Below are 27,362 nucleotides of genomic sequence, written 5' to 3'. Positions count from 1 at the left end.
GAGCGCACACGCAGCTCACGTGCGTTCCACCGCTTTCTAATCAGTCGGGGGAGCTGCTGAGGGGGCGTGCTGGGCACCGTGCGTGATGATATCATTAGGACTTGCCCTCTTGCTTTTCTATCTGCCCCTCCAGCACCGAACCGAACCGGGACTGAGTGTCTTATGTCATCAGCTACGTCATGGGGGTGAGGAGGAGGGAGGGGCTGGGTAGATGGAGAGATTCGGGGCGGGCGGGGGTAGTTGCTGGGCTGTGATTGATGAATGGATGGGTGCCGGCAGAATGTGGAGTGGGTAGAGGGCACTGGGTCTGGGGACTGGGGGGTACAACTTTCCTGAGTGAAGGATATATGAGAGGGGAAGCAACAAAAAGTTGTGTGCCTGGCTTCCTCCTGTGTGGGCAGAATACCAGGAGTGGCTGCAAGTTCATTAGCTGTGGCCTTTGTAGCCTGTGTGTGGGCAGTGGATTTGTGTATGTCCTGTGTCTGGGAAGTATAGGCTTAGTGTACCAGGGTATGCCCCGTGTCTGGGCAGTGTATGCCCAGTGTTCCTGTGTATGCCCCGTGTCTGGGCAGTGTATGCCCAGTGTTCCTGTGTATGCCCCGTGTCTGGGCAGTGTATGTGCAGTGGACCTGTGTATGCCCAGACACAGGGCATACACTGGTACACTAAGCCTACACTGCCCCCCAGACACGGGGCATACACAGGAACACTGGGCATACACTGCCCAGACACGGGGCATACACAGGAACACTGGGCATACACTGCCCAGACACAGGGCATACACTGCCCAGACACTGGGCATACACAGGAACACAGGGCATACACTGCCCAGACACAGGGCATACACAGGAACACTGGGCATACACAGGTCCACTGCCCAGTGGACCTGTGTATGGTGATGGTCCCTTAAGGCTGCATTTACATCTGCATGTTCCAGAATGTGCAAAAAAACCCACCTCATGCATGTGGTGCCATTGAGACCCCATTCACATCTTGCGATTCAGCATTGTGGGCAGAATTGCCGCAATCCCAACTCGCTGCAGAACGTGCAACTCGCTTTCGGGTGCCATTGTTCTCTAATAGCACCCCGAACGCAATGCGATTGTGGCATGAGTTTCTTTTCCGGCAACAAATGTGCAACCATACACTGTATAAGTGTTGTGTGTGTGTGTGTTTTTTTTTTTTTCAGTTCAACCCAGAAGGTTGAACGAAAAGAAACTGACAGCTCCGGTTGGAGCCACTGCAGTCACTGTGCAAAGTTACTACAGCGATTTTTTTTTTTCCCCCCCAGCTGAGCTGTTGTGTGTGTCCCGCCAGAACACCCTGATCAGCGCTCTCTGCCATTAGCTGAGAGTGCTGATCGGGGGTTGGTCAGCTGCTGGTTTTCCAGCATGCACGTCCGACCAGGGTCATCATTATTTAAATTAATGATTTAAATCACTAGTAAAAAGGCTTGATTTAAATCAACTCGATTTTAAATCGTAATTTTTAAAGAGCAACTGTCATCTCTGTCCCGCAGCAGCTCCTCTTCTGACCCGCTGTTGATTCATCGACAGTCCCATTCACTTTAATGGGACGGCTGGTGATGCGGCAGTGACACAACAAGGTGAGGGACGTGGCAGCAGCAGGTGAGCCAATGCCCATTAACAGGGGCTGCCATGATGGATCTGAAATGACAGGCTCTCTTTAAATGTAAGGACTTATTCCTGCTGGTAGTTAGAATATTTAATATTTGCAAACACAGTTAAGGTTTCCTATTTAGAATAAGCTCTCAGGTTAGTAAAACAGCCATATTCAAACCGATTCAATCATACAGTTTGTAGTGTACATAGATTTGCAAAACAATGGGATAAAGGAATATTCCTGAATTTTGTTTTTATCTCATGGTTACTGTGAAAACGTGTGAATGCATCAATGCAGTGCATGTTATCTCAGCTTGCAGAGCTTGAATTCATTGAATGAGTTTACAAAAAAAATGTAACTATTGCAGAATATACAGCCTCATGCTGCATAACTAAGTTCCATTTCATGCTGAATAAACTAAATTATTAATGTATCTTAAATAGAAAGCTATCTTTAGATAGATTTTACAAAAAAAGCATTTTATTAAAATATATTCCTCCTTTAAAAAAACATTGATCTTTCATCCACCCTGCGTCGGCCAGAAGCTGGCCAAACTGGCTGGCTTATGTCGGACAGACCAACATATGCACGGGTTGAATGTTGGCTTTTTTTTTTTTCTTCTTCCCCCAACTGGCTGTGTGTACCCGATTTATAAGGCTCATCACAAATATTCAGATAAAAAGCAACCAGAACCACTACACCTGCCTCCAGATAGCTGGAAAGTTGCTGCACTTTTGAAACCCGTCAGCCTCTGCAGGCTTTTGCAGCATCTTCCCAGTCCATTGGGAGGCATGTACAGTGGTTGTGGGTCCATCTGGAGGCATGTACAGTGGTTGTGGGTCCATCTGGAGGCATGTACAGTGGTTGTGGGTCCATCTGGAGGCATGTACAGTGGTTGTGGGTCCATCTGGAGGCATGTACAGTGGTTGTGGTCATCCTTTCCCTGGATGCTTTTAATGAGCTTTATTCTTATGACTGTTTGTGAGTACAACCACCTATTTTAAACTTAAATCCGTAAATGATGTCCTATGTTAATGCACTAGGCTGGTGCGCCTGCTTTTTTGTTTTTCTGTATGTAGTGCCTCTGGACCACCCCTGTCTGAGGAGGGCAGTAAGGTGTATTGAACTTCTGAGATCTGAGACTGTGTTGGTGGACCCAGGATGTCTGGAATAGAGTGTCCATTCGCAATTTGGGTACCATATTTGAGCACAGAAGATTGTGTGTTGTTCTCTGGAGGGCACTGGTATTTAGTACAGCCCCCTCTTTATAGAAAGGTGTAGAGGGGGGATAGAGAAATTGGTTAAAAATAAAGGTGTGGAATCTGCCTAGGGGTCAGTAATGTCACTCTTGGGTTGATGATCTTCTGAACAGTGATGTCGTTTGTGCTTAGGCAAGGGGGGGGAGGCAAATACATTTTTTTTTTTTTTTTTTGTTTTCCCCACTTTTTTTTTTTATTTCTAATATTTTTACATGGGGTGGGGCTTTCCCTAGTGGTAATTAGATTTTTGATGCAAGGTCTGCTTAAGGGCTCATTCACATGGGCGACTAGATGCATATAATTTTGTATGCAGCGCAATGGTAATCAATGAGGCCATACACACAGCTGCATCTAGAAACCTATATCTGCAAATTTTATGGGTGTAAATGCATATACACCTAAAGTAATTGTAAGAATTATTCAAGCCAAAGGGCTCATTCACACAGCATATGTGTATTTTCTGCATGAAGATAAAGTTCTTCCTGGCAGAGCTAGAAAATTCTGTGTAAAATACGCACCTAAGGCCTCTTTCACACTGGGGCGGTGGGTGTGTCGGCAGTAAAGCGCCGCTATTTTTAGCGGTGCTTTACCGCCAATTTCGCAGTGCTATTCGGCTGCTAGCGGGGCACTTTTACCCCCCGCTAGTGGCCGAGAAAGGGTTAAAACCACCCGCAAAGCGCTGCTGCAGCAGTGCTTTGTCGGTGGTATAGCCACACTGCCCATTGATTTCAATGGACAAGAGAGGTCTACACACAGCTCCTTCAAAGATGCTGCTAGCGGGACTTTTTTTTTTTTTTAGCGTCCTGCCAGTGCACCGCTCCAGTGTGAAAGCCCTTGGCCTTTCACATTGGAGAGACAGGAGCGGCTCTTTCAGGGCGCTTTGCAGGCGCTATTTTTAGCGCTGTAGCACCTGCAAAGCGCCCCAGTGTGAAAGGGGTTTAAAGCAGTGGTCATCAACCCTGTCCTCAGGGCCCAATAACAGGCCAGGCTTTATGTATTACCTTGGGGAGATGCAGACTAGAATACTGCAATTCCTGAGCAGCGAAGGATATCACCTTTGATGTATTATCAGTTATCTTGCAAACCTGGCATGTTAGTGGGCCCTGAGGACAGGGTTGATGACCACTGGTCTAAAGTACCCATGTATGTGCGTACACCGATAAAATCTCCAGATCTTAGCACACAAAATCTGCAGCTATGTCCCACCTTTTTTCTTTTCTTTTTTTTTTTATGCAGCGCACATTTTTGGAAGCTGTGTGTATGGGCTCATTGATTACTATAGTGATGCGAACAAAACAGAAGTATGCATCTTAAGCCAGCATTTTTTTCTCTGTGTAAATGAGCTCTAAACGTACATACTTGGGTTCACCTTTCTTTACTTTTTCTGAAAAAAAAAAAATCGAGGGGCCCCAGCAAATGCTAAAAAAAACTGCAGCTTTGTAAAATGTGTATTAATTTTATTGTCATAGCTGTTGGCCATTTGGGCCTCCCTGGAAATGTGGCTGAATAACTCACTGCTAGCAAACCCCATGTCCTGCCTTGTTGCTGTTGTTTTTCAGGCCTGTAATGCTGGGAGTGAGCACCCCAACGTTTTTCACACACTAGCAACAGGGCAGGAAATGGGGTTTGCTAACTGGGAGTTATTCAGCCAGGCTTCCGGGGAGGTACAAATGGTCTACAGGTATGAGAATAAAATTGGTAAACAAATGACAGCCTCAGTCTTTTACTATCTCCTGTGCCCCTTGACTGTATTCTATTTTTTAGAAAAGATTAACTTAGCCTATAAGTTCTATTAGCTGCGGTGTGATGTGGTGAATTGTTACACGCTGTGCTGAAAAAGAGTACTGCAAGCTATATTATTTTCACCCAACATCACCACAGTGCAGTGGTGTGAACAGATATAATGGGGAACATGGATTTTTGCTTTGTCTATGTGTTGGGAGACTGTCTTGTGGAAAGTCTGCCCAGCACATCTGGTGTAAACAGGAACTTGGACTCCATTCACAGTTGGCGTTTTTGGAACATGCCACAAAGTGCACAGAAAATGTGTGTTCTGTAAATGCACTGCAAACGTGTGCCATTAATTAACGGAACCCCAAAAGTGGGTAGCAGCCATGCGCTTTATTGCGTAGCAAACCTGTGGTGAAAAAACCTGCCATGTTCCGTTCCAATATTACGCTCTTGGCGCTTCTTTGGAGCGTTTGTCACATATAGGGCAGCCCATTCAAGTGAATAGACTGCCCTATGTGTGATGAGCCAAAACGCTCCAATACACCCAAAAGGAAAAAAAAACTGCGAGCAGGAACGCGAGTTCCCACTACGAATGTTGTGAACCTAACCTAAATGTGGAACTAAAGTCCATAATACTTACCTCTGCTTAAACGGTCCGATGCTGTCATCTTTTCCCTGGTTTCTTCTGGGTGCCAGTCTTCTGCCATCTTTATTGTGCAGTTGAATTCTCCTCTTATCAAGATAGGCATTAAAAGGTTCACATAACACCGTCTTCACATGAGGTGGATTCCATTCCGATCAGCTCACAGATCCCAAACTAATCAGAGCAGAGCAGGCAGATGACATATCTCTATGGGTGGCTGAGAGTAAATGGACTCTGCTGTTTGTTTACAACTGACTATCCTCCAATCCAATCCGCCTAAACGAAAGAGGAGGGATCCCTTTCTGTGTTTGTTTTTTTTTTTTTCCCCCCTTAGCAGACTGGATCATCTGATCAAAGAGGTAGGCAGCTGTAAACAGACAAGAGTCCTTTAACACCCGCCTTTACATAGGTATGCATAGACCTTTCAATCAGTTCCACCTGAAAAACTGGTAGGCAGACCTGATCAGATCACCCATGTGAAAGGGACCTAAAGCCTTGTGCACACGATGTGATTGTTGGCCAACCGAGCGTCTGTTTTTTTTTTTAAAAAAGGCGTGTACCTGGATCTTGTCTTGTGTACTAACGGTACACAATTGTCGGCCAACAAACAGGAATGTAGTGACGTACTACGAGGAATTTCAGCTCTTGGGCACCACCCTTTGGGCCCCTTCTGCTAATTTCGTGTTTTGGTGAGCATTGATTCCGAGCATGCGTGTTTGTACTTTTGTGTGAAGGACTTGTGTACTGACCATCAGAAAATCTGACAACCAACCGTTGTCCACCGAAAATTTACTAGCCTGTCATCCAACATGTGTTGGCAGAAAGTTGGACAACAATTGTCAAAAGGAATGTACTAAGGGTCAGATTCTAAGCCAACAGACAATCCCCTGCCAACAATCTGATCGTGTGTACGAGGCTTAAGATATGATTTAGAAACCGTTTTTATTTTATTTTTTTAAAGGGTTGGTCCACCCAAGACTGCTTCATTAGTTAGTTCACTGGTGGATATATCATGTTTTACAATGTATCTCATCATGCAGTCAAGAACTGAGATCTCTCTCCTTGACTAACCCGCCATAACCATTAGGGGATACTGCTCTTTCTGTTGGGTTCAGTGTACCTTGCATATTTATTATTCAGACTGCAGCAGCAGGAGTAAGAACATCCAGACCTGTAGGCTGGTTGGGACCAGAGCTAAGAGCAATAGCAAGGGGGAAGTAAAACCACCAGAGGCTCCAAAAGTTATGAGGCCAGAGAATGACTCAGCCCACCTGATACCACCTATAGGTAGTATCCATTTAGAAGAACTAATCCTTTTTATAGTCTCATTAAACCAGAAAATTAATTTTTCAGCAGAGGCTTAAAAACATTTTTCTTTTTTGAACTGTGTGTGCTCTTCCTTTTATTTGAAAGATATTATAGTAAATATCTGGTGATCCTGCCAGTACTTCCTTCCTGAGATCGGCAACGCTTTGTAAGTCGATCCCCAGTCTTCAGCGTTGCCACCCTGTCTGAGCATGCTCCTGTTTGATCTCTAGGTAACAGGTCTATAGCCATGGCTTCCTCTTTTCCTGTGAGCTAGCACTGCCCCACATAGACACTCTTGAATGCCTTGCAGGGTGGTTTCAGCTGAGGATTGATAGCCATGGAGCCTGGCTGTCAGATCCAAAACTAAATAAAGCAGCGGCGTTCTTCGCGGGATTGCAAGGTAAGTATCCAAAAGCAAAATGAAAGCATCCTATTTATCACTAAATGTACTTTAAAATATGCATTATTTTAATAATAGTTATAAAAAGTTTTTAAAAGATACTATTTCTATGTATCCACGTGACTGCAAGAGCACCTGTCGGCTCTGTGTGGATCAGACAAGGGACGGGAAAACATTGCAGCATCTGCAGGACCCGTCTCCTAGTGCCCACATATCAGACAGTGCAATGTGGAGGAACCGAAAAATGATCAGGCAACCTCAGTAAAGAAGAAAATACATAGGTATTTGCAATAATTGAAATGCTGTGATATACAGACCAGTATTTGTATGCATTTATTCACTTCACATATGGGTAAACTGGTGCACATGGGTTTACATAGACTTCAAACACACTATTACTTATCGCAGCCATTTTTTACATTAATTTCAAATGATATGTTTACGCTATTTTTCATTTGTGTCTTAGCGAAAATCTGTAAGAGCGAAAGAGAAGAAGCAGAAGCGCCAAGAGGAGCGTGCAGCCATGGCTGCCGTGCTGGCTAAGGTGCAAGCCGCCAACCAGGTAACTGCCATCTCTGTATATGAATCTGAGGTTTTTAAGTTGCTTGTCTTATTTTTTAATGTCTTTGTCATTTTCTCTTCATAGCTTGGAGACCCACTTGGTGCATTCCCAGTTTTTAAGAAATTTGACAGGAATGGGTAAGATAAAAAGCATTTGGCAAATAACGTAATATAGGAGATAGAAATCAGATCTCTTAACTGAATAGGGCTATGTGCTTTTTTATTTAAAGTTCAGCAAACTGAATTCACTCACATTAAAGTATAACTAAAGGCAAAACTTCTTCCCTTTTTTGGATAGCGTTGAGAGGGATTAGAAGTGGATACTGGGGTTATGGCAGCTAGCTGCTGCCATAACGATATTCCACTTCAAACAGCTGATGTATAACGACGGCGGGCGGTCAGCAAGTGGTTAAGGAGGTTCACCCTCTCTTTGTCCTGTTTACCATCATTACATGTAAAAGAAAATCCTAAATTTTCGGCTGTCCCCAGAACAGTAATAGAGGGGAAATCTTAAAATGGGGACACTAGTTCTGATAAAATGGGGGTCCCCAAGTAATTCCTTTAATTTGCAGGGATGTCCTCTCACTTCCTGTTTGGCTATGGGACAGGAAATGAAGTGAAATCTCCCCAGTGGGACACAGATGGCGAAAAAAAATCTTACAGGGGTGCTAATCCTTCCTTGCTCTATGCAAAATGAATAAAAAAAGTTTTGCTTATCGTTCTACTTTAGGGTGAATATACAGTTGTGCTCATAAGTTTACATACCTTTGCAGAGTTTGATTTCTTGGCCATTTTTCTGAGATTATGAATAACACAAAAACTTTTCTTTCACTCATGGTTAGTGTTTGGCTGAAGCCATTTATTAATCAACTGTGTCTACTCCTTCTTTTTTTTTTTTTTTTTTTTTTTTTTTTTTTAATCATAATGGCCACAGAAACTACCCAAATGACCCTGATCAAAAGTTTACACACCCCAGTTCTTGATACCGTTTATTGCCCCCTTTAACATCAATGACAGCTTGAAGTCTTTTGTGGTATTTGTGGATGAGGCTCTTTATCTTCTCAGATGGTAAAGCTGCCCATTCCTCTTGGCAAAAAGCCTCCGGTTCCTGTAAATTCTTGGGCTGTCTTGCATGAACTGCATGTTTTTGAGATCTCCCCAGAGTGGCTCAATGACATTGAGGTCAGGAGACTGAGATGGCCTCTCCAGAACCTTCACTTTATCCTGCTGTAGCCAATGACGGGTCAACTTGGCCTTGTGTTTTGGATCATTGTCATATTGGAATGTCCAAGTACGTCCCATGTGCAGCTTCCTGGCTGATGAATGCAAATGTTCCTCCAGTATTTTTTGATAACATACTGCATTCATCTTGCCATCAATTTTGACCAAATTTCCTCCTGTGCCTTTGTAGCTCACACATCCCCAAAACATCAGCGATCCACTTCTGTACCTTTTCATCATAGGCTTTGTTGACTCCTTTCCAAATGAAGCGTTTATGGTTTTGGCCAAAAAAGCTCAATTTTGGTCTCATCACTCTAAATGACTTTGTGCCAGAAGGTTTGAGGCTTGTCTCTGTGCTGTTTGGCGAATTGTAAACGGGATACTTTGTGGCATTTGCGTAGTAATGGCTTTCTTCTCAAATTGACCATGCAGCCCATCTTTCTACAAGTGCCTCCTTATTGTGCATCTTGAAACAGCCACACCACATGTTTTCAGAGTCCTGTATTTCACCTGAAGTTATTTGTGGGTTTTTCTTTGCATCCCAAACTATTTTCCTAGCAGTTGTGGCTGAAATTTTAGTTGGTCTACCTGACCGTGATTTGGTTTCAACTGAACCCCTCATTTTTCCACTTGTTGATTAGAGTTTGAACACTGCTGATTGGCATTCTCAATTCCTTGGATATCTTTTTAGATCCCTTTCCTGTTTTATACAGTTCAACTACCTTTTCCCGCAGATCCTTTGACAGTTCTTTTGCTTTTCACAGTACAGCATTGGATGAAAGATGCAAGGGGTCTGTCAAGAGTCCAGAAACACATTGAACACACACACACACACACACACACACACACACACACACACACACACACACACACACACACACACACACACACACACACACACACACACTACAAGCAATCAGATCACAGGTGAGGATGGTTACCTTTTTAATAGCCACTCAAACCCCTTTTTGTCAACTTGTGTGCATGTTATCAGGCCAAAATCACCAGGGTATGTAAACTTTTGATCAGGATCATTTGGGTAGTTTCTGTTGCCATTATGATTTAAAGAGTAAACACAGTTGATTGGTAATACATGGCTTCAGCCAAACACTAACCATGAGGGAAAGAAATGTTTTTGTGTTATTCATATTCTCTGAAAAATGACCAAGAAATCATAAATTCTGCCAGGGTATGTAAACGTATGAGCGCAACTGCACTTACCTTTCCCACATACCATTTGTACACCCTACTGGGTGTGTAGAATACCTTCTCTCCTGCTACACATTGTGCTTCCTCCTAGAGGCTCATTATAGTGGACATTACTATAGAACATAAGAGCTGGCAGGAGGAACCACAGCTGAAGGGGGGGTTGGGGGCTAGCAGGTATTCAACCCACCTGAAGGTTTGAAATCTTGAAAAGCCACAGTTACACTTTTTTTTTTTTTTCTCAGCAGCTGTAACACATAAGCTGCTGGAAAGATAACAATATTAGTTGTTTGGTTTTTTTTTTTTTTTTTTTTTTTTTTCTTTTATATACAGACTACCTGCTTAGAAGTGATCCTTTGGTGACTAAACCTGTATACAATAGATTCTACTTGATTGCTCTGACTTACTGCACTTGAATAGGAGCTCTTTATATTCTTTACCCTATCAGGTTGAATCTGACAATTGAATGCAGCAAAGTAACAGATTTGGACCAGAAGACTCTTGACTGGGCATTTGAACTCACAAAGACAAATATGCAGCTGCTGTAAGTGTAATAATCACACTGTTATTTCACTAGGTTCAGATTTTCCTGCTATAGTTTCTGTCAGTCATACAGACATGTTACCATTCCTGATGCAATCCTAGATTTTGAGCTTCAAAGTCTTATTCTGACATTCTGTAAAACAAACTCAAGAACTGCCTAGAGCAACCTTTTTACTTAGGAATCCTTTGAAAAATGTTTATTTTAGGAAACTCCATTTCCAGCTAAAAATATTAACAGAACGTTGGTCTTATCAACAAGTTGTACCTTTGGTGGTCACTGGAAGAAGGATCTCTCAACCCCTTTACATTGGTGGTCAGTGGGAGAAGTGCCCCAAACCCCCCTTACCTTGATGGACAGTGGGATGGATGTTCCCTCTCCTTGTGTTGATGGACAGAAAGAGAAAGTTTTGCAGTTGACTTCTGTCCAGGGGGACTTCTACATAATGATCGGAATTCAGCTGATCTTTGCTGAACCAAACACATTTTCAATAAGTGTATGGTCTGGTTAAGAAAGGAGGTCTGAAAGGCAAAGGGAAGACCTATAAACAGTGGGTATCTAGGGAGGAAAAACCCAGAAGTATTAAATTGATTAAATCAATAATATGCAAATTGTCATCACTATCAGTTTCCTGTGTGAGATTGTAAATTTAATCATGCAAAGTTGCACTGTCCGTAGGTTAAGCAGTGATGACTTTTTATTATGACTATTCACTCCCATCTTTTTGAAGGCCAAATTTACCACCAGTTTGTGCTGAGGTCTCCTGGTCAAGTTTCAGCACACTGCAGCCCTTAGAGGCTCACTCCCAGCATCACAGGAGTTAACAGTGTTCCTTTTTAGAAATAAAAAAGGTGCATCTGCACTGTGGTGGGGCAGCAGCTGACACAGATAAAGTATTCACACCCCTTTGAAATTTTCCACATTTTGTCATGTTACAACTAAAAATGTAAATGTATTTTATTGGGATTTTTTGTGATGGACTAACACAAAGTGGCACATAATTGTGAAGTGGAAGGAAAATGATAAATGGTTTTCAACATTTTTTACAAATATCTGAAAAGTGTGTCGTGCATTTGTATTCAGCACCCCCTGAGTCAATACTTTGTAGAACCACCTTTCGCTGAAATTGCAGCTGCAAGTCTTTTTGGGATGTCTCTACCAGCTTTGCACATCTAGAGAGTGACATTTTTGGCCATTCTTCTTTGTAAAATAGCTCAAGCTCTGTCAGATTGGATGGAGAACGTCTGAACTGCTATTTTCGAATCTTGCAACACATTCTCAATTGGATTTAGGTCTGGACTGTGACTGGGCCATTCTAACACATGAATATGCTTTGACCTAACCATTCCATTGTAGCTCTGGCTGTATGTTTAGGGTTGTTGTCCTGCTGGAAGGTGAACCTCCGCCCCAGTCTCAAGTCTTTTGCAGACTCTAACAGGTTTTCTTTTTAGATTGCCCTGTATTTGGCTCCATCCATCTTCCCACCAACTCTGACCAGCTTCCCTGTCCCTGCTGAAGAAAAGCATCTCCACAACATGATGCTGCCACCACCATGTTTCACAGTGGGGGTGGTGTGTTTAGAGTGATGTGCAGTGTTAGTTTTCTGCCACACATGGCGTTTTGCTTTTAGGCCAAAAAGTTCAATTTTGGTCTCATCTGACCAGAGCACCTTCTTCCACATGTTTGCTGTGTCCCCCACATGGCTTCTCGCAAACTGCAAACGAAACTTTTTATGGCTTTCTTTCAATAATGGCTTTCTTCTTACCACTCTTCCATAAAGGCCAGATTTGTGGAGTGCACAACTAATAGTTGTCCTGTGGACAGATTCTCCCACCTGAGCTGTGGATCTCTGCAGCTCCTCCAGAGTTACCATGAGCCTCTTGGCTGCTTCTCTGATTAATGCTCTCCTTGCCCAGCCTGTCCGTTTAGGTGGACGGCCATGTCTTGGTAGGTTTGCAGTTGTGCCATACTCTCCATTTTCAGGTGATGTATTGAACAGTGCTCCGTGAGATGTTCAAAGCTTGGGATATTTTTCTCCAAGCGTCTTCCAGGACAGCCCATGAGACCTTGGGCTCCTCCTACCAGGACAGGAAACACGTCACCCCCACCAGATAAAAGGGCGGTCCTCCAGGCCCATGTCAGTTATTTGTGTTTCCTCCGGACGGGGGGGTAACATGTTCATGGAACCTGCTCCCATAGGCCTTATAAGCAGGGGCTTTGTATGGCCTTTTTCTGGGGCATATCACTTACCTCTTCCTCTGCCAGAAGCAGCACACTGCTGGGGAGGTTGGCTGTGTTGCTGTTCTCTGTCCTCAGTGCCTGGAGAGGGCCAGGACCGGTGTGAGGTCGTGCCCCTAGCGCAGTGCATTGCACTCTAGCTCAGCTGAGCTTCGGTTGTCCTTCCCTGCTGACAGCCTGGCTGATCTGAGCAAGGAATGGAGGAAGCCGCAGCGTTCGAGGGGGCGGAGCTATTGCGCTCCAAGCTGGCCCACAGGAAGTGCCTGGAGAGGGTTACTCCCGGGGCATATGACATCATCATCGGGCGCCGGAGACAAGGTTCCAGTCTTCATAAACGGCGCGAACAGAGAACGCTGGCTGCTGGTGTTTCTTGGTGTTAAGCAGCCAGGCTGTGGATGACCAAGAGGGGCAGAATGGATCCTCCTGCAGTACCTGCACAGGCAGCGGATGCAGTTCCCAACACCAGCACCTCACAGGTAAGCCTGGGGTGTTCTGTCACCACCTTACTATCCCTGTGAGTGTTCCCTCCCCCTCCCCCCTCTGTAGTAGTGGGTGTAAGGGGACACATTTCCTCCCTCCTGCACGTGGTGTTACGGAGTGATTGTGTGGCTTTAATTACATTGTGGGGCATTTATTTTGTCTTGCATACCAAGACTCAGGACAAGGCCCAAGCACAGCCACTTAAAAGGAAATGTGCGGTTTGCGCAAACAAATTGAGCTCCTCATGGAGCAAAGCAGTTTGTCGCACCTGTATAGAAGGCCTAGTAAAGGATGACCCGGTTGCCTCTTGCCAGAAGATGCTTACTTCTGTTAGGGATGAGCTTGCGTCCACCTTCAGTTCCTTTTAGAACGCTTATTGACAAGCTCCAGACTCCAGCAGAGAGTCCGTCTTTACTGAAGGCGTCAGTAAGCACTCCGCAGCAGGCAGAGAGTGAAGACTCTGAGGCTGAGGTCAGATCTACCCGTTCTTCTCTGGAAGAATCAGGGTCAGATACAGAGCCCAGAGATAGAGAATCCACTCGAGGCTCAAGATTTAAGTTATCTGTGGAGGATGTAGATGACTTATTAAAGGCTATCTATACTACCCTTGAATTAAAAGAGGAAGAGGTTCAGTTATCCAAACATGATCTTATGTATAAAGGATTACATAAGAGAAAATCAAGAGTGTTTCCAGTTCATAGTTCTTTGGTTGATACTATTAAACTGGAATGGGATAATCCTGAGAGAAAACCATTCTTCTCCAGTAACCTAAAAAGGAGGTTTCCTTTTGATGAGGACACTGCGCAGCCATGGAATAAGAATCCCAAGTTAGACGCACCTCTTTCAAAGGTTTCAAAAAACTCGGACCTGGCGTTTGATGATATGGGTACGCTTAAGGATCCGATGGACAAGAGGGGGGATATCCTTCTCCACAGAGCCTGGGACTCAGCAGTTGGAAACCTGAAACCAGCTTTGGCTTCCACTTGTGTGGCCAGAAATCTGGAGGTTTGGTTGATTCAGATTCAGTCACATCTGTCAGCAGGTACCTCCAGAGAGCAAATTTTAAAGTCTTTTCCTCTCCTATTTCAGGCAGTGGGTTTTTTGGCAGATTCTTCCGCTGAGTCGGTAAGAATGTCAGCCAGGACTTCGGCTCTAGTGAACTCGGCCAGGAGAAGCCTTTGGCTTAAGACCTGGTCAGGGGACTCGGTCTCCAAGTTGCGCCTTTGTGGCCTTCCTTTAACTGGTGATCATTTATTTGGCCCAGGTCTACAGGAGGCACTGGAACGCACGGCTGATAAGAAAAAGGCGTTTCCAGAGAGAAAGAGAGTTCAGAAAGCCGGAAAATTTTTTCGTGGCCAAAACAGGCAACAGAATCCTAGAGAAAAGGACAGCAGGCCGAAAAAGCATTGGACTGGGCACAAAGGCAGAGGCAAAGGGGGAGTGCTATTTAACCCTCCTCAACAGCCCGCCAAGCCGCAGTGACTTGTGTTCCCCGGTGGGAGGGAGATTGAGGGCCTTCATCCCACAGTGGGCAGCAGTCACTCTGAGCCCCTTCGTCCTGGACCTAGTGACCAACGGGTACAGGCTGGAGTTTGTTCACCAACCACCAGAACGTTTGTTGGTCACATTTCCTCCACAAGATCGGGAGAAAGCAAGGGCTCTGGGTCTCCAGATCGGAGACTTATTAGATCAAAAAGTCCTGATTCCTGTTCCTCGATCGGAGCGGGGCAAGGGATTCTATTCCCATGTATTTGTGGTCAGAAAGCCAGCAGGAAAGTTTCGACTTATCCTGAATCTCCGGACCTTAAACAAGTCCATCAGATACAAGCATTTCCGTATGGAGACGGTTTTTACAATCAAAAACCTACTATACCCAAACTGCTTTATGGCCACGTTGGACTTAAGGGATGCTTATCTTCACATCCCTATCCATCCAGCCTTCCAAAAGTTTTTGAGATTGGCAGTGAAGACTGGTATGGGGACCCGACATTTTCAATTTCAGGCCCTCCCCTTCGGTCTTTCCTCAGCCCCACGCATCTTTACGAAGGTGTTGGGGGAAGTGCTGGCTCCTCTAAGATTAAAGGCAATAACGGTTATCCCTTACTTAGACGACCTCCTGATAGTGGCAAAATCATACCAAAGGCTGTTGGAAGATCTCCAGGCTGTACAGGACTTCTTACAGTCCCTAGGCTGGCTAATAAACAAAGAAAAATCGTCCTTGATTCCGGCCCAGAAAGTAACTTATCTGGGTTACGATTTTTGCTCCGTGAACCAAAAAGTTTTTCTTCCTCAGGAGGAGATTACCAAAGTGTTCCAGACTATGTCTACATTGCAGACCAACCAGTCGGTCTCTCTGAGACAGGTGTCGAGGGCAGTGGGTCTTATGACCTCATGTTTTCCCGCAGTACCATGGGCGAGACTCCGTCAGCGTCCGTTACAAAGGTTTCTTTTAAGAAACTGGGACGGGGACGTAAGGTCCCTGGAGTCAAGGATCTGGCTTCCCGACAGGATAAAAAGAAGCCTGTGGTGGTGGAGAGCTGGTCAGCACCTAGCAGGAGGTCTCCCATGGTCCTTTCCCATTTCCCGAAGGATTACCACGGATGCGAGTTCCTGGGGATGGGGGGCCACCTCAGCAATGCAGTAGCACAAGGAGAGTGGTCCCCAGAGGAGGCAAGGGCCTCATCCAATCAAAGAGAGCTGCTTGCAGTCCAGAGAGCCCTCCAGTCTTTTCAGATGGAGATCAGGGGTCACAACCTCCAAATCCTGTCAGACAATATAGCGACAGTCGCGTATATCAACAAGCAGGGAGGCACGAGAAGCCGGAGGCTTCAGTCCATTGCCCAGGAGATCCTTTCATGGGCAGAGGGGAATCTAGCCTCCATTTCTGCTGTACACCTGAAGGGGAAAAACAATTGCCTGGCAGATTATCTCAGCAGTCACAGGATAGACCGAGACAACTGGTCCCTTCATCCCGAAGTCTTTGCAGACCTCACCAAGAGATGGGGTTATCCGGTAGCGGATTTGTTCGCAAACCGAAACAACCGCAAGACGGAGATATTCTTTTCCATGAACCCGGCAGACCAAGCCTTGGGGATCGATGCTCTGGCGAACCCGTGGCCTCCAGGCCTATGTTATGCCTTTCCGCCAATCAGGCTGATTCCAGAAGTCCTCCGGAAGTTTCGGCTGGAAGAGACAGATCTGATTCTAATTGCCCCGTTTTGGCCCAAGAGGCCATGGTTTTCCCTGCTACAGTCTCTGGTTTCAGAGCCTCCGTGGAGTCTTCCGAAAAGGGAAGACCTATTATTGCAGGGTCCAGTATCACACCCTCAGGTGGTTTCCTTAAACTTGACGGCCTGGTATCTGAAGAAAAGATACTGAGCGCCCAAGGGTTCTCTGACAAAGTAGTCAGGACTCTAGTTAATTGCAGGAAGCCAGTTACTAGAGCCATATATTCCAAAGTTTGGAAAAGGTTTAACTCATGGTTATCTGAAAATGATAGATTAACTCATGATATTCCGTCTATTTTGGAATTTTTCCAAGAGGGTGTCGACAAAGGTCTTTCTGTTAGTACCCTAAAGGTACAGGCGGCAGCTATTAGTGTGTTCCTCCAGTTTTCTCTCCTGGAAAATCCCACTATAGTCAGATTTTTCAAATCTATCTCTAGGGCCAGACCAGTAGTAGTGAGAAGTTGTCCAACGTGGGATCTGTCCCTAGTACTTCAAACTCTGGTAGAATTTCCGTTTGAACCTCTGGAAAGTATGTCAGTTAAATTACTTACATTAAAAACTGTGTTCCTTATAGCTGTTACCTCAGCTCGTAGGGTAAGTGAGTTGCAGGCCCTATCAGTTAGGGAGCCCTTCCTCACGATTTTTGAGGATCGAGTTGTGTTACGAACCGATCCAGGTTTTTTGCCCAAGGTGGCAAGTACATTCCACCGATCTCAAAACATTGTATTGCCAACCTTTTTGTAGTTCGCCACAGGGCGACTTAGAAAGAAAATTTAGTTTTCTAGATGTAAGAAGGATTCTCTTGGTCTATCTTGAGGTCACGAAGACCTTTAGGAAAACTGATGCCTTGTTTGTCCTCTTTTCTGGAGTTCACAAGGGGAATAGTGCATCTAAAGCCACATTGGCTAGATGGATAAAGCAAGCCATCTTGGAAGCTTACAAAATTAGGGAGGTCCCTACACCTTTTGTTACTGCGCACTCAACTAGAGCCTTGTCTACGTCTTGGGCTGAGAGGGCTGGTGCCTCACCGGAACAAATTTGCAGGGCTGCCACTTGGTCCAGTTACTTGACCTTCATTAAACATTATCGCCTGGATCTCCTATCAGCTCAGGAGCAGGCGTTTGTTCGTAAGGTCCTTCAGGCAGTTGTCCCTCCCTAGACTGGTAAGTTCTGGCTCATCATCTCATGGGCTGTCCTGGAAGACGCTTGGAGAAAAGCTGAGTTAGACTTACCGGTAACTCCTTTTCTGAGAGTCTTCCAGGACAGCCGGATTCCCACCCGGTATTGTCTGAAGTTATGTGTATTATGCATATGTTTTGCAGGGTCCTACGGTTCTTGAGAATACTGACATGGGCCTGGAGGACCGCCCTTTTATCTGGTGGGGGTGACGTGTTTCCTGTCCTGGTAGGAGGAGCCCAAGGTCTCATGGGCTGTCCTGGAAGACTCTCAGAAAAGGAGTTACCGGTAAGTCTAACTCAGCTTTTTTTTTTTTTTATAACCTAACTTCTTCACAACTTTATCCCTGACCTGTCTGGTGTGTTCCTTGGCCTTCATGATGCTGTCTATTCACTAAGGTTCTCTAACAAACTTCCTGAGGGCTTCACAGAACAGCTGTATTTTATACTGCGATTAAATTACACATAGGTGGACTCAATTTACTAATTAGGTGACTTCTGAAGGCAATTGGTTCCACTAGATTTTAGTTGGGTGTATCAGAGTAAAGGGGGTAGAATACAAATGCACACCACACTTTTCAGATATTGATTTGTTAAAAAATTTAAAAAACATTTATTTTCCTTCCACTTCACAAATGTGTGCCACTTTGTGTTGGTCTATCACATAAGATCCCATTAAAATACATTTACGTTTTTGGTTGTAACATGACAAAATGTGGAAAATGTAAAGTGGTATGAATACTTTTTCAAGGCACTGTATAATAGTTATACATAAATAGAACAGTTTTCCCAGTTTACGGGAGTTGTACTGCTGCCATATACAATATTGAAATGCTGATTTATGAATGCAGCAATTGTTTTATATAGACAATATTTTGTACAGACAGACTCATGCACTCTCTGATTAGACCTTTATCATCTTAATGAAATGGATGCTTACTGGGTTTGAAAGTGGATATTACAGTTGCAATATTTAAATAGAATGTTTGTTTGTTTTTTCTCTGATTTACAGCTATGAGCAAAGTGAATGGGGATGGAAAGAGAGAGAAAAGCGAGAGGAACTGACAGATGAGCGTGCCTGGTATCTTATTGCAAGAGATGAGCTTGGATCCCCCGTCGCCTTTGTGCACTTCAGATTTGATGTGGAGTGTGGAGAAGAGGTTCTTTATTGGTAAGAATGTAGCCGATGTATATGACTTTAAGATAACGTCATGATGGCGATTGTGTACATCCGAGGAGTGATGCGAAATGGCCAACACTGGCCACTGACGTTTCACCTTTTATCGCAGGGGTCTCAAACTGGCGGCCCTCTAGCTGCTGCGGCGCTACAAGTCCCATCATGCCTCTGCCTATGGGAGTCATGCTCATAACTGTCAGCCTTGCAATGCCTCATGGGAATTGTAGTTCTGCAACAGCTGGGGGGCCACCAGTTTGAGACCCCTGGTTTAAAGCAAGCAAATCAGTGACATAGTGTTGGTGCATTGGTTTTCACTGTTTGTTTCTTTTAACAATAGTTATCCTTCCTATCCCTTGCTTTGCACATGCATACTACTTATGGCTGACTTTTTAAAAATGTATATTCGTACATCTAAGTCAATACAGAATATTGGTGCATGTATTATGCAAAGAACATATCTAGATCTTTTCAATCCTTATTCACTATACTGTAAATAGTACTTTTAATCTTCCAGCAGTAGTTTTTTTTTACTTGACCACAATGACTAACTCTGAAAGAAACAATACAATTAACACTGTAAAATGCATTAGGAATAAATGACATAAGCTGTGCCTGTAAGGTCTACATTCTATTTGTATTCCACTAATGTAAAATTGACTAATACATTTTCAAATTTTTTATGAAAATACAATCTTTATTGTTTACAATTGCCTTTTTAAAATCCCACTCGTGAGGTATTTTGTATTTCCACTAATGTATTCTGCCCATAATATTCTTTTTAATTTTATAATTTTTTTTTTTTTTTTTTTTTTTCTTTAGCTGTCTAGTCATTCTGTTCATTGGCATGACGTTGGTCATTAGTTTTTCCCAGTCTTTTAGGCTAATAGGATCTGTATACATCCCTAATAATGCTATCATTTTCTGTGCATAAAAATAAAGTAATCTAAGGAATGTTTTTGTGGCCCTGTCCATGCCTTTATCTTCAGTAATGCCCATCAAGCACGTTAACGGGTTGCATACTTTGGAATCTTACTGCAGACTTTAGATGAACAGGAAACCTATGCTAGTTCAGTTCGCTATTCCATCCTATGCACTCAAGTTGATATACTCGGGCATAGTTTGTAGCTTGCATAAGGATGGCTTCTCCATGAAGGTTTGTGGGGGGAAAAGAAGCCGGACCACACTGTGTGTGCAATAGCTCGCCAAACCAGTGGAGAGTTGGAAGGGCCACCTCAACTGGCACAATTTGTGGCGCTTGGAAAAGGTTGCCTGATGATAATGCCTGTGTTGGACTTATGTGTTAGTTTCTCTGACATTACACAAATGTTTCAAAAGGAAATTTGCCTGCAAAATAGGAATGCAAATATTTAACCGCTCTGGTAAAGTGTAAAGGCAGTGGAGAGGGATTAGAACATCTGTCAGTTTTTATTGCTGTCTGTGCCTCCATTAGGGAGATTGATCCTCTCTATTTGTCCTGTTTACCATTTTAATCGAAAGTAAGAAAAAAATCCCACATTTTGGGTTGACATCAGAACAGTAATAAAGGGGAAATCTTCAAATGAGGACACGAGTTCTGATAATGCACCGGGATTCCCTCACTTTGGAGGGGTTTTCTCTTCTCTTACTTCCTGTTTTGGCTATAAGACAGGAAATGAATGAAGGGACATCTCCCCTATGAGACACAGGTGACAAAAAAACTGACCGGGTTCAACCCTCCTTAGCTATCCAAAATGAAGAAAAAAAAATGTTTCACTTTTAGTTACACTTTGACCACTTCCCGCCCACCGTCAAATGACGGAGGGACGCTCTCGTTCTGGGTGGACGTCATATGACGGCGCACCCAAACGGCCGCTCCCGCGTCCTAGCAACACAGCGCGACCCTGATCTCTTTAAAGAGCCGCTGACACACGGCTCTTTAACCATGTGATCAGCTGTGTCCAATCACAGCCGGTCACATGTAAATACAGGAAGTGCCGGTAATCAGCTCTCATCGCCTCACACTGACAGAGCGTGTGGTGAGGAGAGCCGATCAGCGGCATCTCCTCACAGGGTACATCAGAACAAGTATTTAGGGCACTGATGATCAGTGCCCTGATTACAAAAAAGCACAATCCATGCCCATTAGTGCTGGCTTTCAGTGCTGCCAACCAATGCCCATAAGTGTGGCATATTACTGCCTCCTCATCACTGCCACCCAATCAGCAGCCTCATCAGCGCACATCAGTGAAAGCGAAAAATTACTTATTTACAAAATTCACTGACAAACTAAACCTTCCCTTTTTTTTTTTTTTTTTTTTTTTTTTTTTTTTTTTCTTTTTTTTTTTTTTTTCTTTTCAAAAATGTTGGTCTTAATTTTGTTTGGGTACAGTGTTGCATGACCGTGCAATTGTCATTCAAAGTTTGACCACGCTGAAAGCTGAAAAATGGCCTGGGCAGGAAGGGGGTGAAAGTGCCCTGAAGTGGTTAAGTAGAAATCTGTCAGAAAATGGACACTATTTAAAGGTTAACAATCTCCTGCGTCTCCCACAACTTTCCCTGGTTTCTGCTGACTTTTATTTCACTATCCTGTAATGATGTGAATACCAGAAGGAGGCACCACTGAGGGCTGAAGGGGGTCCCAGGAGATTGACACTCCCAGAAGTGCCAATTTCCCTATGGCTTTACGGCGAAGGTTTCTGAACAGAGCAGCATCCGGGCGCAGCAAGCAGTGTTTTCAGTCTTATTTTGTAGGTACTTTCTGAAACTTTTGAGTAATAACAGGGTTGGTTTAGGTGCTTTTCAGTTTAAACGGGTATGCTCTTCTTCTTTGTGTTTCATAGAAAAAAAAAAAGTTTCCACCCCCTGTAGTTATCTTTTGAATAGCTTGATTGTATTTTTAACAAATTGAAAGTAAATGTTAGTTGTAGCAACTGCAGTTTAAATCCAGCATTTCCACCATGAAGTAAATGCAGTTACTATTCAGAACACTTGTAAGCCATATACAGTGCGATATATCAATTTTGTTGATTAGGTCCTTAAAGTGATTGTAATGGCTCGTGGTGTGTTTTTTTTTTTTTTTGTTTTTTTTTTTTTTCCTCCTTTTAACTACTTTAATACCAGGCACTTTCGCCCCTTCATGCCCAGGCCAATTTTCAGCTTTCAGCGCTGTCGCACTTTGAAGGACAATTGCGCGGTCATGCAACACTGTACCCAAACTACATTTTTATAATTTTCTTCCCACAAATAGAGCTTTCTTGGCATTTGATCACCTCTGGGGTTTTTATTTTTTTGCTAAACAAATTAAAGACAAATCTTTGAAAGAAAAAACATTTTTTTTCTTAGTTTGTCATAAAATCTTCACTGGGGGGGGCACTGAGGAGGCACTGATATGTAGAATTGATGGGCACTGACAGACTTTATTATTGGGGCACTGGCTGCTGATGGGCACATCTGATGGGGGGCTGTGCTAATAATTAATGTGCTGATTATCAGCACAGACCCCCCCCCCCCTCTGACAGGGAGAGCTGCCGATCGGCTCTCCCTGTCAGCGCGAACTGAAAAATGCCATTTACCGGCACTTTCTGGTTCACGGGATGATCAGCTGTGATTGGTCACAGCTGATCACGTGGTAAGAAGCCTCTGTCAGAGGCTCCTTACCACGATCGGAGATGCGGTGTGTCAGACTGACACCCCGCACTAGCAATGGGCGCGCCAACATGTTATCCTGCTGGACGTCATATGACACCCAGTCAGGATAACCGAGCCACTTTCCGTCTGTCAATCTGCTATAGGTCAGGTGGGAAATGGTTTAAAAATAACAAACTTGTTATACTTGCCTCCTCTGTGCAGTTTCTTTTGCACAGAGCAGCCTGGATCCTCTTCTTCTCGGGTCCCTCTTTGCTGTTCCTGGTTCCTCCTCCTCCTCCTATCGAGTGACCCTCAGCCAGCAGCCTGCTACAGGGGACTCCGGAGCCAAGTCCGAGCTCCGTTTATCCTTTCAGACACAGAGCCCCGACCTGGCCCCGCCTCTTCTCTCCCCCAATTGGCTGTCTGATTTTGATTGACAGCCACAGAAGCCAATGGCACAGCCACAGCTGTGAGAGCCAATGGCACTGCTGCTGTGTCTCAGCTAAGACACTTGTGGACATTGCTGGAGAGAAATGGGGCTCAGGTAACTTATTAGGGGGTGCTGGGGACACTGATACACACAGGTTTTTTTTATCTTAATGCATAGAATGCATTTAAGATAAAAAAACCTTCTGCCTTTACAACTCCTTTTTTAAAGTGAATCTTTCATATGCATTGGATGATGATCATAAAAGATATTATGTAGTCGCAGCTCAGTGATGTAAATTGAAGGACTGTGATGTTAAGGCGGGCATTACAATGAAAGAGGGAGGCTGTGATGTGAAGGGGATGCCGTGGAGTAAAGAGGGGGGGTCTGTGATTTAAATGGGAGGGCTGTGAGGTAAAAAAAGGGGGGGGGAGGCTAGATGTAAAGGGGGGCGCAGTGATGTAAAAGAAAGCATCTGTGATGTGAAGAGGCACTGAGGATACTGATGTAAAGGGAGGGCTGTGTTGTAAGATGAGGGGGAGGAAGCTGTGAAGGATCTGAGTTATAGCACAAACCTAAGATTCAGACCCCTACTGGAAGAAAATCTCACTGATTGGACTTCTGTAATGTTTTAATTTAACAGCGCAGATCTATAGATTCCTAACTAGAGATTATTTTGTGTACTGGAATGCGTTACTGCATATTAAATATATATATATTTATTATACACATTATATTGTATGCGCTATTTTTTTCAATGTGAATCAGATGGGCGTGATGGCAGGCTTGCATGATTTTTAGGTTCAAGAACAAGGAGTCCCAGAATATTGGGGTTCTGTCAACCATAGGCATTAAAGTGTTTAAGGCATTTCTTTAAAATTATGCCAGCCCCTCTATTAGAGGCTGGCATAGCACGCTATGGAAGTTGTTTTGAAAAAATAGTGTTCTAAATACCGAATTTCAGCTGTCTTCAAGCCGGTCACCTGACTTGCAACCACTTTACAGCTCCGATGGATGTCTTCTGAGGGAGGAGCCGTGATCTTCCTCTGACATCTGCTGGGGAGATCACGCGGCCATTCGTCTCCTCCGCAGAATCCATCCAACTGAGCTGTAAAGCTGCCACGAGTCGCGTGACCGGCCTGAAGACAGCTGAAATTCGGTATTTAGAACACTTGTTTTTCTAAACCACTCGCATAGAGTGCTATGCCAGCCTCTAATAGAGGGGCTGGCAGTGACCATGTTAGCTTTTTCTTTTACAAGAATAGTGGCGGGAGGGGGGGGGGGGGTTGGCGAGGCCAGAGACAGATAGGGAGATGACAGGCAGGAAGGAGGGGGAGAGCTGAGAGCAGACAGCGTATGACGGAGGGACACACTCTGACCACGGTGGTCATGGATCAGCAGTCATGCAGTCATCACCACTTCCTGTGTGCCCCCCTTTTTTTTTTTTTTTTTTTTTTTTTTTTTTTTTTTGTGTCCTAGTATGTACAAGCAATGCTGGCATGAGAAAACAGACTTTGGACCCTCTCCCTATGTGTTTACCTGCTATCTTGCTAGCACTGTTGTGAAAAATATGTTCAATGCAGAATTATCTTTATTTTAAAGTATAACTAAAGGCAAAACTTGTTTTTGTTTTGGATGGAGTGGAGATGAATTTGAACCCGTGGCAAGTTTTTTTATTGCTGTCTGTGTCCACATTGGGGAGATTCACCCTCTATTTGTCCTGCATTATCAGTGAAAGTAAAAGAACATCCGAAATTTTGGGTTGTCCCCAGAAAAGTAGGGAAAATCCTCGAATGACGGCACTAGTTTTGGTGTCCTTGGGGCTCCTAAGAAATTCCCTTTAATTTTAAGGGGATTTCCCTTTACTTTCTGTTTGGCTTTGGGGCAGGAAGTGAAGGGAAATCTCCCCAATGGGACACAGATTGCAAAAATAAACCTTACAGGGGTTATAGCCCTCCCTTACTCTATCCAAAATATGGGGGGGAAGCTTTGCCTATAGTTCTACTTTTAATTGTACATTATTTTATTTAAAAATGTCTCCACAATGGTGAAGCAAAATAAATTGACGTTTTATTTACCTGGATTAAATATTCTTAAAAAAATATTTCTACAGTTGCTTAAGCATTACAACCAGTGTTCTAGTTTGACCCATCCCTTTTCACTCACACACACACTCAGGTGTTGAGCGAAAAAACCTGTCGGCTCAGGTCAGAGCGGCTATACTAACGATCCGACGTTAGTACAGCAATCTCCCCTGCTGAGCTGTTGTGCTCTGACAGGGCGATGCGTAAGAGCACTCCGATCAGCACTTTCCATCATTCGCGCTGATCAGGAGCCGGTTGGCTGCTAGTTTTCCAGGATGCTCATCCAGCTTCTGTCAGACAGTCATACACACGAGCCGAATTTAATAAAACCAGCCAATGTTGCCTGTCATCGGCCCATGTGTACTAGGCTTCACTTGCTAGAAAACATGGTCTGTATGTACAATGCAATGTAAATCACATTTTGGTATTTTGTTGCAGTGTAAATATTATTTATTTATTTTTATTTGTGTAGCTGTGCAGTATCAACACTTTTCCTGATTTTAATTAGTTTCCCACTCTGTTCTTCCCCTTCTTCCTTTTTTATTTTTATTTTTTTCCAGTTATGAAGTACAGTTAGAAGTTTGTGTCCGCAGGAAAGGAGTAGGAAAATTTCTGGTCCAAATCTTACAGTTGATGGCGAATAGGTGAGTGTATTCAATGTACCTGTTGTGCCTCCTGCTTTTAGTATATCTATTGATTCATTATATTGTGTGAACGTTACAAATGTTGATGACCCTTGCAACATGGTCAAATCCTTCAGACCCCAATCCTTCTGTGTACAGTTGAATCTTTGCAGCTAATGGATCTGTTTCTCTTGACTGAAAAAGGCCTGTGTTTGGCCCAAAATTGTTGCCTGCCTGTGTGTGTGTGTGTGTGTGTGTGTGTGTGTGTGTGTGTGTGTGTGTGTGTGTGTGTGTGCAGATGTTAAACTTTTTTTTCCCAGTGTACTGAGAGCTTTAGTTTTAAAGCAGTGGATCTCCAAACTGTGTGTTTGTTTGGTTTGTTTGTTTGTTTGTTTTTTTATTTTTTGTTTTAATCCACCCCTCGGGACACTACTTCTTCCACTGCCACCAACAATGGAGGTTAATAACTGGCACCAATGATGGGGGGCACTATTCCTCCATATATAACAAAGATGTGATTGTTTACTCCCATCGGCCACAGTCTGGCCCCCCTAACATTTTGAAGCACAGTATACTGGCCCTTTTTTATTTAGAAAGTTTGGAGACCCATGGTTTAAAGGGAAGCTTTAATTTGGCATACCTTTAGTGAGTCTGCAAAGGCAGGGTCTTCTACTGTCTTTTTCAAATATTCTATATATGCTTTGTATCCAGTAAATATGCATATTTTGTCAATGCAGTTTATATGTATGATGTAGAAAAGTGAGTGAAGCTGTTGGTGGAATCTAACTGCATCTTAGAGCCTTTAAATAAAAGTATACTAACCCATAGGGACAAATCTGAAACCTTTTCATTTTATTCAAATTAAATGTTGTGACTTTCTTGATTGACAAATCTACTATTGCATTAACCAACCATGTGCTTTGACAGCTGTCAGAGGCTAACACTGGCCATACACATGACAACCTCTTGGCAATGTCAACCACATTTCATGTAGCTAGAACAATGATCCTATCATCAAACATTATCTAAATTACATAATTGTTGCAGGCCACATATGTGATTATGTATATCAATGCAGTCAGAAGCTGGTTAAAAGTGGTTGTGTGTTTTTTTTTTTTTTTGTTTCGTTTTGTTCAAAATTACTGTTTGGCCAGCATTTAAAGATGGCAGTCATATTAAAGATGATGAAGAGGGCTTCCTCTTATTCTTTTTGGGTATGAAAATAACAGTTTCACACTGTTGCCATACTGGTTCACGGTCTTTCCCTGTGACGATAGACTTCCATTGTTTTGTAGCTGTCTTCTTATTCTTGTGAGCTTTCCTCACTACTCCTACCTGTCTCCACAGCACACAGATGAAGAAAGTGGTCCTTACAGTATTTAAACACAATCATGGGGCTTACCAGTTCTTCAGAGATGCTTTACAGTAAGTCTGATTACTGCTTCCCATGTTTGGTATATTTATTCCCAATGTTATACCTTCTTTACTTTTTTTTTTTCCCATCAGATTTGAGATAGATGAGACCTCTCCCAGTGTATCGGGGTGCTGCAGTGATGATTGCACTTATGAGATTCTGAGCCGCAAGACAAAGTATGGAGACGCCTCTCATTCACATTCAGGACAATGTGCTGGCTGCTGCCATTGAACATACCTTTCAATGGACATGTGAATCTTTGTGATTTTTAAATGGACAAAAAAATTTTTTTTTTTTTTTTTTCTTCTTCCCCCTTTTTTAAATTGAGTGTTGTTGCAATACTGCACTTTTGTGCACGTCCATTTGACTTGCACCTTTGCAAGTTCTTTTATTAAATAAATTCTCTTTGAATCCACAA

General features: G+C 43.6%; 1 protein-coding gene across 1 annotated transcript; it reads left to right on the top strand.

The window, feature by feature from the left end:
• On the top strand, positions 1-27,362 carry NAA40 (N-alpha-acetyltransferase 40, NatD catalytic subunit). Its single transcript, XM_073605389.1, has 8 exons — positions 1-185; positions 7,431-7,526; positions 7,611-7,663; positions 10,401-10,496; positions 18,626-18,784; positions 25,468-25,551; positions 26,878-26,955; positions 27,037-27,362. The coding sequence occupies exons 1-8, from the start codon at positions 180-182 to the stop codon at positions 27,173-27,175; spliced, it is 711 nt and encodes a 236-aa protein (XP_073461490.1). The 5' UTR covers positions 1-179; the 3' UTR covers positions 27,176-27,362.

This window comes from Aquarana catesbeiana, linkage group LG11, assembly GCF_042186555.1.
Source record: "Aquarana catesbeiana isolate 2022-GZ linkage group LG11, ASM4218655v1, whole genome shotgun sequence".
NCBI classification, from domain to species: domain Eukaryota; kingdom Metazoa; phylum Chordata; class Amphibia; order Anura; family Ranidae; genus Aquarana; species Aquarana catesbeiana.
This window is presented reverse-complemented; position numbering and strand designations above follow the sequence as displayed.